This window comes from Panthera tigris, chromosome B2 (assembly GCF_018350195.1).
Source record: "Panthera tigris isolate Pti1 chromosome B2, P.tigris_Pti1_mat1.1, whole genome shotgun sequence".
Classification (NCBI taxonomy): domain Eukaryota; kingdom Metazoa; phylum Chordata; class Mammalia; order Carnivora; family Felidae; genus Panthera; species Panthera tigris.
In genome coordinates, this window is record NC_056664.1 from 117,582,253 (window position 1) to 117,595,414 (window position 13,162).

General features: G+C 41.2%; 1 protein-coding gene across 6 annotated transcripts in view; it reads left to right on the top strand.

Annotated features, from left to right (window-relative positions):
* The first annotated feature begins 555 nt into the window (after window positions 1-555).
* Window positions 556-13,162, top strand: part of AKAP7 (A-kinase anchoring protein 7) — a 158,840-nt gene continuing 146,233 nt past the window's right edge. For all 6 annotated transcript variants that reach the window (XM_042987153.1, XM_042987155.1, XM_042987156.1 and 3 more), the window contains exons 1-2: window positions 556-601; window positions 6,950-7,087. In XM_042987153.1, the coding sequence (XP_042843087.1) occupies window positions 583-601; window positions 6,950-7,087 (157 nt within the window). In that variant the 5' untranslated portion in view covers window positions 556-582. The remainder of the gene's footprint in view (window positions 602-6,949; window positions 7,088-13,162) is intronic.

Below are 13,162 nucleotides of genomic sequence, written 5' to 3' on the forward strand. Positions count from 1 at the left end.
AAAGCTCTTTGCAAAACTAAACACATGGATCCTCAGGAGGCCACGGGCCACGGAATGCTTGGAGGCAGGTCCCAAGCTCACCCTAATCCCAAAGCTTGGGGCGGGAAAGGCCGCGCCACGGGAAAAAACCGAGGGCTGCCAAAGGCCGCAAGAGGCCGCCGGCTCGAGAGCGCAGACGGGGACGCAGCGCCGCGAGGCACAGAGGCGCCCCCAGATCTCCGCGGGCGCCGGTCGCGGCGGCCTCTCCGCCCTCCCCGAGCGGGGCCGGCGTCGCTCGCCCCAATCCGGGTACCGCCGGGCGAATCGCCCGGCCCCTTCCGCCGCTGCCGGGCGCCGGGCCTGACCATGCGGCTCCCGCGGGCGCTGCGGCTCTGGGGGCTCGGCGTCTCCGCCGGCCTGGTCGCCGCGGCCCGAGCCCCCGTCGCCCCCCGCCGTCGCCTCCTCCAGTCCCGCCCCCCCGTGCCGCCCGCGAGTCCCCGGCTCCGCCCCGGCCTCCGCCTCCGCCTCGCGCTCGGCCCCGGGCCGCAGCGCCGGGCCGCCGCCGCCGCCTGCCCGGACGGGCCGCCCCGACGCGCCGCCGCCATGGAGCGCCCCGGAGCCGGTGAGCCCGGGCTGCCGAGCGGGCCGGGTGGGCGGCCGGGGGCGTGGGCCCCGTTCATTGCCCGGCCTCGGGGAGGGCCTGGCCTCGCCGCCCCGCCGGCGCCACCAGCGCGGGGAGCGCGACCTCACGCCCGCCGCGCTCGGGGTCCCTTGTCGGTGCCAGTGGGACTCGGGGGTCGCGCCGAGGCCCCCCGCGCAACCGGGTGTGCTGGCTGCTGCTTGGAACCCAGCGTTCCAGTGCAGGCGCTGTTGGTGTGGCGGGAGGCGAGGGGTGTGAACCTGCCCCAAGTTTCACTTTTGTTTCCCCCTTTCTGATCTTGTGACCTTCAGTTCAAATTTCAAGTCATCCCCTCCGCCCCCCGACGGTGTTTGTGTGGTCAACGAAACCCACAAAATCGCGGTTTTCCTTGTTTATCGCAGACATTAAAGACCTGAGCTATCCCGCTGTTTCACGTAGAATTTTATTCTAGGTGTGGAAATGACCTCTTTTAAACTGGCGCCAAATCTGTAGTAGGGCCCAGAATTCATTTCCAGTTGAAGTCCGCATTTCTTGTGAACTGAACTTTGTGGGTAGAGCGAGCGAAGGGTTGGATTTGGGGCGAAAGGGACCAAAAGCCAATCAGAGAAAAGACGCTCCCCGGCGGGATATTTGTAGTGTAAACGCATAAAAAGATATAAAGACCCTTAAAATGTTAAAATGTGTTACATGACAGCCAGTAACCAATAGAAATTTGTGTACAGATGTTATGGAGATGACCTTGTGGGTTGGTGCGGAGGGCGGGGCGAGTGGGTGGGGAATCGTCCGGGAGAAAGGAGACCCACACCCCGGGCGCCCTGCTCAGTGCGTGTCCTTGCAGTTCTGGATACTGATGGCGCATCTGGGCCTTTCCCTCAAACTAGCGAAGTTTAAGATGATCTTGGAGTTTACCAAGTAACGTTCCTTTTCACACAGTATTAACTTATTTTCTTCATTTCTTTCTGGTAATGGATTGTATTTTTGGTCTCTTTTTATGAAGAGGAAAGCTAAGCTGACTTGTTGATTATCACACAGCTCAACCCTTATCTAGATGTAGGATGCTACTATTTTTAGTAGCCACACCGGGACTGGCATGGATAGCAGTGACCCTTTCCATTGGGTCTTGGGGAATGTAACTAGCAGAATGAGTAGAAGAATCTTATCTAATGAAATCACATTTTATTATCCAAGTAGGAAACTTGCCTTTTTTGTGGCAAAGGGCAAAACTGGCTATCCTTTTTCCCCTCTGTTGGCCTGTCTTTAATAAAGTCACTTGCTGAAGTGCACATATATTCGAATATTAGTGTATACTTATATATAGTTTTGCATGTACGCCTTACATTTTTATAAGAGTAATTTTTTATTTAAAATGTTTGACTAGCAGAGGGGGGAATATAAATATATTGAGTATGGCTATGTCATCATTTAGAAATGATTTATATTTCCTTTAGTCTTTGTATAGAACATACAATATTGTATTTGCTTTAAAAAGTATTAGTAACAAACTTCTTTGGTTGTGCTAGTCTTCATAACCATTATTCTTGGTTGTCATTAGAGTGAGTATGCTTTATTCTCTGAAAAGTTGTTCCACTTTTTCTTTAAACAAAGCTGTGGTGAGTCTTTGTCAATATATGTGATAGACACAGATATGTTAGCGAGAAGAACATTTTTACAGCTCCTGATCTATTGCCAGAGTGTTTTTTGAAAGGATTCCCTCAGTTTACAGCTCCATAAACTATGTATGTTTAAACTGTAACCTTGGGCAAGTTACTTCACTGGCTAGTCTGTAAAATCAGTAAGTTAATAGTACCTCCCCGATACCATGGTTGTGTGGATTAAAGGAGTCATTATCTATAAGTGCTTTCAGCTTAGCCTAACGTTACTACATGCTCAAGTGTTAGCTGTTGTTTTTAGTAGGAGTAGTTTCCCAGTTTCATCTCACTTTTGTTACGAATGCACTTAGCATCATTCTTATTTGGATTTGTGCAAAAGATAATTTTAACTATAGTTGGACCAAGTTTTAAGTACTCAAAACAACCAGTTTATAGTTTAAATGCTATTATTTAATAATTCATATCTACAAACATGGTTTCTTTTGTTCTGTAGTTTAATGGAATGAAGTCTGTATTTCAAGTTCTGGACTGTTGATTTGACATAGCATTGCATTCAAGAGTTTATATATGCCTTATTTAACAAGATGGAGAACGATAGTGAGCAAGTCATATGCTTTACCTTTTATAGTTTGGGATAGCAGTACCTTTCCTTCATTGTCCTGTGAAAAGGAGAATCTGTGACGTGCTGAAGCTGCTGTTTCAGCACCAGAAATGATTTGTTCTTGGGCATTGAGTAGCCATACTGCAGTATAACTGAGTGATTTATTAACTACTCTCAAGTGTGTGCTTCTCTGTATCCAGTCATTCAGTACAAATGTACTGGTCACCAGTTGTGAGCTGTACGTTGTACTAGGCATTGAGGAATCAAGTGAGAAGGTGTGGCACTTAAGGGACTTATATGGGGACCATACTTATTGGTAGGGGTGTAATTATGAAAAGTGTCCTCTTTCACTTTCAAAAGTGTCCCAGTTTCAGTGGTAAATTATATGTGATTACTTTAGCTTAGTGTCTAAAGGAGAAGACAGACTAATGGACACCTACCACATTGTGTATTTGTCCTATGACTGGAGGAAGCACTAGGTACTGGGAAGGGGATAGGATTCCCTAACTCAGCCCTGAGCTGGGGATAAGAAAGTTTTCCCTAACAGTAAACATCTGATCTGAGTTTTTACTTTTTTTTTTTAATGTTTATTTAGTTTTGAGCGAGAGAGAGAAAAAAAATGAATGGGTGGGGGAGGGGCAGAGACAGAGGGAGACCGAATCTAAAGCAGGCTCCAGGCTCTGAGCTGTTAATACAGAGTCCAACGCAGGGCTCGAACTCCCCACCAGATCATGACCTGAGCTGAAGTAGGACTCTTAACCGACTGATCCACCCAGGCGCCCCTAAGTTTTCACTTTTAAGTTGATTATTCTCAACTGTTAACATAATCTGGTGTGGTGTAGAATCAAGGTATGGAAGAAGTTGAAAGGGGATCTTTTGGAGCAGTGATTTTAAAACTTCGATTGCATATTAGAATCACCCTGTGAGGCTTTAGGAAAATACCAGCAGCTGTCCTGATCTCCAGAGATTCTGATTTGATTGTCCTGGAGTGGGTCCGAGACATTGGTAATTTTAAAAAGCTCCAGGTGATTCTAAATGCAGCCAGGATTTAGAATTTTTCAACTAGGACAACGATGTCATCTAGGAGATGAGATAAATAGTCGGGCCTGGAGAGTTGGTATGAATTGCCTGGGATCACATGGCTAGTGAGTGGGAGCAACACGACCCTAGAATGCCAGCCTTCTGATTTCTGGTACCAAGCCCTTTCTTTCTTTTCTTTTAATTTGTTTTAGTGTTTATTTTTGAGAGAGAGAGAGAGAGAGAGAGAGAGAGCAGGGGAGGGGCAGAGAGAGAGGGAGACACAGAATCCGGAGCAGGCTCCAGGCCCTGAGCTGTCAGCACAGAGCCCAACTCGGGGCTTGAACTCAGGAATCGCGAGATTATGACCTGAGCCCCCCAGGAGACCTGCAGGCCCTTTCTGTTACAGCAGCCAGCTGGCCTCGCCTCTTTACCTAAATGCCTCTGTTATCACCATTGTCCTTTCCTGAGTCTCCTTTTGGTGTAGCTAGAGGGATCCACATCACCCTGTCCTCTATTGGTTAATTGAGCTCGAGAGAAACTAAAGTATTTCAAGAACTATTTTCATTTAAAAAATGACAAAATTTAATTCATCATGCTTTTCAAGTTTTCCTTTTGCCTTCAAAGTGTATGATTAGAGCCCAGAAGTCAGCCTCTTATGCCATTCCATGTATTGTCAAGAATCCAGTCTATTTCCAAGTGGCACATGGACTTTAGAGCTACAATTGAAATGTCAGTGCTAATGGCCAATTTCATGTCACTGAGTTTTTTTTTTCCTCCCAGCTTCATTGAGATGTAATTGACAAATAAAATTGTATATATTTAAAGTGTACAGCGTGATGATTTTCTATAATGTATTGTGAGAGGATTACGACAGTCAAGTTAATTGACACATCCATCCCCTCACATACTTCTTTTGGATGAGAATGCTTAAGGTCTCTCAGCAAATTTCAAGTATATTCTACATTATTTAATTACAGTGACCATGGGGTACATTAGTTCTTCAGAGCTTAGTAACAGGTTCTTAGGCTAAGGATACAATAGAGAAAAACAAAAGTTGGGTTTGTTTCATTTTGTTCTGATTTTCATTCAGCTTTGTGCATATTTAACTGCCCAAATACTCTTTGCTGCTACCTTTTCAAGTGTAAGCGGGTCAGTAATGATTCTTTACATGTAGCTGCAAGTGCCCAAAGGTACTAGATGTGTGTCGATCTATTATTAAAATTTTTGTTTCGGTGTAAACTGCATTTGTATTTTTCAATGCAAGCAAAAAATAGAGAGGGAACCTTTACTTGTTCTCACATATTTCAAATAGTTGTAAGTTTATGATTAGACTCCTGCTAAAATAATATTTGTTGAACACTTGAGTGCCAGGCACTCGTACTTGATAAATAGCATCATTATTAAGAATGTACTGATGCTTTTGTTTGTTTTGGTATTTAACACGACTAATTTATATAAAAATCTTTTTGTGTTTTTTTTTTGCTTATATCTAGAAAATAGATGAGTGTGTGCATGCACGTGCATGTGTGGTGTGTATGTGAGAACAATAGAGACCACTCAGATTGCAATAAAAATTTAGATTTTTTGGATATATATGTTAACTATTACCTTCAGTGATAGTTATGTTGTATACTGTAAGCCATATTCTTTTATTCTTTCCTTCTTTCCTCCCTCTTTTTTAAATTATTATTTTTTTAATGTTTATTTATTTTTGAGAGAGAGAGAGAGAGAGTGCAAGCAGGGCAGGGGCAGAGAGAGAGGAAGACACAGAATCCAAAGCAGGCTCTAGGCTCTGAGCCGTCAGCACGGAGCTCGATGCGGGGCTTGAACTCATGAACCGTTGAGATCATGACCTGAGCTGAAGTCGAATGCTCAACCGACTGAGCCACCGAGGTGCCCCATATTATAAGCCATATTTTTAATGGAGTGTGTTTTTTAGGTATTATATTTGAAAATAGAGGATTACAACAAAATGAAATAAATAACTTCATTAATACCTTTCATGGTAAATTAGTCTTTAGTAAATACAATTATCCCAAGATTTTGTTCAGTCCTACTTCAAACCACACTTATGTTCTTTCAATAAAAGTGTTGCAAAATAATGATACTGGAACTACCACCTACTGATACATTTTGCAGTTAACTTTATCAGCTTGAACAGACACCCTCTTTCCCTTTACCTCCACCCGAGACATAGACTATTCCATCCATAACAAGAAAACAAAACAAAGACCAAATGTGAAATGTGGCTTTAATACTAGCAAATGTCCTTGGGAGGCCTGTGAAGGAAGCTATAAGATCTTTTGCTTTTTAATCATTGAATTTCTAGGAAGCATATTTAGAGCCTTGCCTTTTAAACTGAATTTCCAATATGAATATAATAATGGAGAGAAAAAATTTAAAAGTCTTTATTGGAAAAAAAATAAAGGTTAGAACTTGTACAAATGAGTACACATAAATCATATTGTTAAAAATAAACACGAAGGAGACTGACAAAACGTTATTTGTTTGTTTTCAAAAGTGTGCGGAAAAAAATGCAATTTTATTTTTTATTTTTATTTTTTTATTTTTTTAATTTTTTTTTAATGTTTATTTATTTTTGAGACAGAGAGAGACAGAGCATGAATGGGGGAGGGGCAGAGAGAGAGGGAGACACAGAATCGGAAGCAGGCTCCAGGCTCTGAGCCATCAGCCCAGAGCCTGACGCGGGGCTCGAACTCACGAACCGTGAGATCGTGACCTGAGCTGAAGTCGGACGCTCAACCGACTGAGCCACCCAGGCGCCCCAAAAATGCAATTTTAGAATGAAGAAAAGATAGCTACAAAAGATCTTGAGGATTGTTGATTAACTGTCTCCGTCTAACCCTGAGTTGAATACTGTGCTTCAGAAAATTATTAATGCTGTTTGACATAAAAGTGCATTGTAAAAATGTAGAATAGGATATAAATAATACTTAGGTTTACAGTATGTTTGAAGACAAGTTGTGTCATTTCTCAAGAGATGTTAATTTATATTGAATTCAGGTGACTTGTTTTAGTGTAGGATACAATGTTCAAAAATAAGTTAAATAATACATTTTTCTTTTTGGTATGTTACAGGAGGAATGGAGTCTAGTGAGTGTGAAAACGTGTCAAAAGAAACGGAAGCATTTGAAGAAGAAGAGTTTGAAGCTAGTGCTATGGATTCTCTGATAGACATGCCATTTGCCACCGTAGATATTCAAGATGAGTGTGCAAGTAAGTACTGAAAACGAGGCAGATTTGCCTACCATCCAGGTTACTTGCGAATAGAAAACAACTGAAAGCACCAATATAGTCTACAAATGTTTATTGACTGTATACTCTGTGCCCCTTACTTTGCTGTCTTCTGTAGAGCCTGGGTATCATTTGATACGGTTTTATCTTGACGAGGTTCTATAACTAGAGGATCCATAAGAAATTAGTTGGCTCTCCCCCGTTGTGGGGTTCCTTGCCACCTTGCAAGGAACATCTGTCCAGGTGGTAGAAGGGGCTGGGCCCACTCCTGCCTCCATGGGTGTGGACTCTGTCTTCTTGGGGTCCTTACTTACTCTCAGTGTTTAGTTTGCAATTTGAACAACAAATCGAGGTGGTAGTTTGGAAGAACAATTAGAGTGCGCTTGGGTGGCTCAGTCGGTTAAGCGTCTGACTCTTAGTTTCTACTCAGGTCATGATCTTGGGGTTCATGAGTTCGAGCCCTGTGTGTCAGACTCTGTGCTGACAGCATGGAGCTTGTTTAAGATTTTCTGTCTCCCTCTCCCCCTACCCCTGCGTGTTCTCTCTCTCTCTCTCTCTCTCTCTCTCTCTCTCAAAATAAGTAAACATTAAGAGAATTAGTTTAATCTCTTCATTTCTAAGAAAAAAATGATACTCAGAGAAGTTAATTAGCTAAATTCACACAGTTGAAAATAACTACTTCCAAAATCTGTGATTTCTGATTTGTTAGTCATTTCTTTGGTGAACAGTTACAATCTCTTGAGACGAATGTTGTGCAGGATGCTTTGGGGGTGTATGGGGCGAGGGTGTGTCAAGAGAGGCATCTGACCTGGATGTGGGGTTATTAGGTGTCCTGGGAAGCATCCTGGAGGTTTGACAAGAGTACAGGCCTGGTGGATAAGTATGAACCATCCAGGGTTCTTTCCTTTATATTAACTGTCCTTGGATTTAGCTGATCATCTGGATTTTCTGTGGAGTGATGGAAAAGTACAGATTCCTCTTTTCCACCTTTGTGTTAGGCCAGGGGATCTTTTTTGTTTTTAAACATCCCATGCGATTCTGGTGGTCATCCAGGCTCAGAAACCACACTGCTCTCTATCTCACTGTCTTCCTACCCAGCAAGGCTGATTTATGTTTTGGGATGATAGAAGGAGAGAGGGATACTTAAAATGTATTAAATCTCTGGTAATTTTTTCTCCATTCCATAATCTAAGGGGAAAAGGAAGGACAAAGAGGTGTTTCCTCAGGCAGGGCACGGTTTCCTGTCTTATCCTTTACAGCTAGCCTGTAGAGAAGAGCCGCTTTTAGGGGTTTTACAGCTGTTCAAGGAGCCTTCATTTGAAGAAGTACTATACCTGTTAGATGGAAGAAGGTATCCTTTGGAAACAAGGGGCAAGAATAGCAAGGATTTAATCATGTTTTCCTTTTAATTTTCCATTTTTTGAGCGAATGCCTTGAGTGTTATCTAAAAAATGCAATCCCTTCTTTCTGATTTCATTACTTTCTCTAACTTGGAGGTAAAATAAAGCAGAATTTTCCTGAGTAGCCATGCCTACATGCCTGTGATGGGCATCTCCCATCCACCCTTCTTGCCCCTCAGCCCTGTTCCAATTCGAATCATTCCCACTGGAGTGCTCATCAGTTAGGCTGGAACAAGACGGGGACTGGTTTACCCTTCCAGCTCTAGGTACTTATGACTTTACATAACTGACACGGAGCTTATCTGTTTGAACAAACAGCTTTTACCTGGGACTGACAGAGAGATACTGCCAGAATCCCAGAGAGCAAATACTATTTCTGAAGCTGCTGTATTCTTAGATCTCCACTGGTGAGGAGAAACAATGACCACTGGGACCAGAAAGAAGGAAGGGGATGTGTTTGTGGCTCTGCACTCCTTTCCTGCTCTGAATGGACTAGCCACTTCTTCAGAGGATGGGCATTGGGAAGGTTAGCTAATCGTTTATACAGATAGGATCTTTCCCCTGCAGTATATGTTATATTTGTTACTAAAGAAGTGTTATGCGTGTAAGTTAGGGGCTTGGGTCAGTCCACGCAAGTCCTTTTTTTTTTTTTTTTTTTTAATTTTTTAATGTTTATTCATTTTTTGAGAGAGAGCACGAGTGGGAGAGGGGCAGAGAGAGAGGGAGACACAGAATCTGAAACAGGCTCCAGGCTCTGAGTTGTCAGCACAGAGCCCAATGCAGGGCTCAAACTTGCGAACTGTGAGATCATGACCTGAGCCGAAGTTAGAGGCTTAACTGACTGAGCCACTGAGGCTCCCAAGTCCTTTTTTTTTTTTTTTTTTTTTTAAATTAAAAAAAAAGTTATTTAATGAGGGAAAGAGCGCACTTGTGAATAGGGGGAGAGGAGCAAAGCGGGAGAGAGAGAATCCCAAGCAGGCTTCGTGCTCGGCATAGAACCCGAAGCAGGGCTCCATCCGGCAACCCTGGGATCATGACTGGAGCCAAATCCAGGGTCATGCGCTCAACCGACCAAGCCACCCAGGCTCACACATAAGTCCATTTTTAGCTGTATAGTACTTTTGGATAGTTCAGTCTTTGTGAGTTAGAGGGCTTTGTGGGTTAGTCTAGACTCCAAACCACCATGTACAATATTATTTTTGTGGAAAGATAGATTTCAAATTCTAAGCTCCCAGTTACACACAGTCAGTGTGGTATGAGAGAAACAGAAAACTTGGGTTTTGAGTTTTGGTTATTTCATTTTCTACTCGTGTAGCCCTGGACACTTAAACTGTGTGAGCTGGGCTTTTCGACTGTGAACCATATGGAATTCCCTACTGTTTTCCTCCCAGCGTTGCTCTACAGATCAGAGGAGGTAATGTGGGCAAGAGGGCCATGAGAGATGTAAAATAATGCACAAATGCTATTTACAAAAGCTTTGAAACATATCCCTTATTTGGGGACAACTTGTTCTCTCTCACTTTTATAATAGCATTTACTAAGACACTAGAAACAAATACTAAAATTCTTCGCAAACTAGAAACTACTAGCTAGTTTTTGTGAAATGAGATTTTTATAGAAATGCACAAGAACTGGGAGTTTTGTTGTCAACCCTTCAACTTAAGATAGCTATAGGAATAGTGTTTGTATCCAAAACTGGTTTGTGGCTTGAATGGACTTCGTGTGGCTTTTCTCTTACATTTATTAACATGGAAATGTAACCAATTTACTGGCCTGTGGTAGACGACAACCTTAAAATTCTGAAGCTGCTGGTTGTTGCCTTTGGTTCTTTTAGTTTCCTTTGGTGGGTGGAAAGTGTGAGTTAACTGCCAAGACATTCTTGCCGATAGAAACCCTGGCAGGGTGACGAGGAAAGTAGTGCTAACAAGAACATCGTGGGAAGGAGAATCCTTGCCAATAAGAAAACTCCTCCCCAAATGCTTGGTTCAGAGGGTCTTAGGTGCCATCTGTGTTACCTTGAGTGTGGGTGCTGTGTCACGATTAGGTGTCGTGTGGTCTGGTTGGCCAAAATGGGTGTTTACGTTTTTTGTTTGTTTTGTTTTTGAGAAGAGATTATTTTACTATATGCTGCAATATAAAATGTATTAGAATTTTATGCTGAATTAAACATAAAACGTATTAGAACTATATATATTAGAATATAAATATACACACTGGAAATAAATTATCTAAATGTAAGTGTGAAAGAAAATCTTCTACAAATATTGAGGAAGCAATACAACCTAAGTCACATCTTCTGGCTCTATAGGTTGAACATATTCTGGGAGAAAATATAACATCACTGAGTTGTTGACCTGGGCCTGGGTGGGTCTATTCTCTCTACAAGATGGAAGTGTCAGTGGTTAGTTGGTTAGAAACCCAGCAAACCATCCGGAAAATGCTTGGAGTTGCTGTTAGTCTTGCCTCTGAAAGTTGAATGAGAGTCTGCACCGAAGAGTCATTCTGCTGCTGGAAGCAATAACTTAGTGTGCTTCCCATGGACTGTAAATTGGTGGAGAGCTTTCGTTTAACCAACTCAGTTCTCTTAAGAGAATCATGGCCCTTACCTATCAAGCCACATTTTAAATCAAGATTCAAAATAAAATATTTGAGTGCCTTTTTTCTTTCATAAGTATAGAATTCAGTTCTCATATCAAAGTTATTATCTTTATTTTACCTCACACAGAATTCTAACCTTGTAATTATTGGAGACTTTAAAGATCTGGGAAATTATTTTGTTACTTGTTTATTAGCTAATATCATTAAAATGTATTTTAAAAAGTTCTTCAACTCTTAAGTATTTTAAAATACTGATTGAAACCTACCTTTTCTGGAATAAAATTTTTTATAGAAGAATGCTGTGTCAAATAAAGATGGAATCTTAACACCTGGTGTAGTAAGTGATTATCCTGAGTCAATTTTAACTTCTTTTTTTTCTTGAAGTAATCTCTGTGCTCAACATGGGACTGGAACTCCCGACCCCAAGATCAAGAGTTGCATGCTTTACTGACTGAGCCACTCAGAGGCCTCTCTTGAGTCAATTTTATTTTATTATTTTATTATTTTATTATTTTTTTATTTTTTTAACGTTTATTCATTTTTTTTCCTTTTATTTATTTATTTATTTATTTTTTTAATATATGAAATTTACTGTCAAATTGGTGAGTCAATTTTAAAAAAGGATAAAGTAGGGGCACTTGGCTGGCTCATTCAGAAGAGTGTATGCCTCTTGCCTCTTGATCTTGGGGGTCATGGGTTTGAGCCCCATTTTGGGAATAGAGATTACTAAAAAAATATATAATAAACTTTAAAAAAAAATAAAAAAGATCAGTTATGTTCTATATCATCTCTAATTGATTGGGGAAACATGGAGTACACATTCCAAATTTTTATGAAAGGGCTTAAGGCAAATATTTGTGTCAAATACTACAAAGGTTTTATCTTTTTCCCTTAGAAAAACACACAAGACAACAAAAAACATTGGAAAATCCCAATAAATACATTAATTCATTCCACACACATTGAATGCCTGCAGTGTGTCAGGTAATAATGGTCCTGGGCAAAGTAGAAGATAAAATTCAGTTAGTTAATAAATACACGGAGAGTTATCCAACTTCAGATGTATTAAAGGATGTACCTTAAAATATGGCTATAACTTATCAGATTGGCAATATCTTTTTCAAAAATATCAATTTCAAAATAATATGCAGTGCTTTTAATGTCCTGTCTACCTTGCTTGTGACAATGTACTGAGTCCTTTTAGAATGGAGTTTGTTGGGACCTCCAGCAATGTTCAAACACGGGATAGATCCACTCATGGGATTCCCAATGCAAGGACATAGTCTTACTTGTGGAAAAAGGTCTTATTCATAAATATATGTGTTACAGTGTCTGTTAAATAGTAGAAATATTGGGGGAAAAACCCCAAATGTCCAAAATTAGAGAGTGATTGAGTAAGCTATACTAATGCTTTAAATTACACATTATGTAATTACATGTTGTTATGAAAATAATATTTCTGAAAACTGTGTTGGGAGGAATATTTCATACCTTCAGTGCAAAGTCAAAAAGTAGGTGGAAAAAAGTATGCGTTGTTTGTTTACAGTAGTGTAAGTACTTTGTGTGACCTGTCACCAGAATTCATAGTGGTTGTGTTAAGATAGCGATTTTTTGAGCAATTTTTTAGCTCCTTTTGCTAATTTTTTATGAGTGGCTTTTATTCTTTTTATGAAAAAATACGATTAGAATTAAAAAAATGTTTTTAAGTGTTTATTTTTGTGTGAGAGAGAGACAGAGACAGAGTGTGAGTGGGGGAGGGGCAGAGGGGGAGACACAGAATCAGAAGCAGGCTCTAGGCTCTAAGCTGTCAGCACAGAGCCCGACACAGGGCTAGAACCCATGAGTAGTGAGATCATATCTCTAGCCGAAGTCAGAAGCTTAATGGACTGAGCCACCCAGGCGCCCCTACAATTAGAATTTTTAAATGTGCTTAAAAACTTGCTTTTAAAAATGTAAGCTTCATTGATTCACTAAGTAGAAAGTTGGATAAACTTATTCCTCTTTGATCATGTCCACTAACATTATTCCTAATAGTGTTAAACTGTGGTGGTTATAAGCA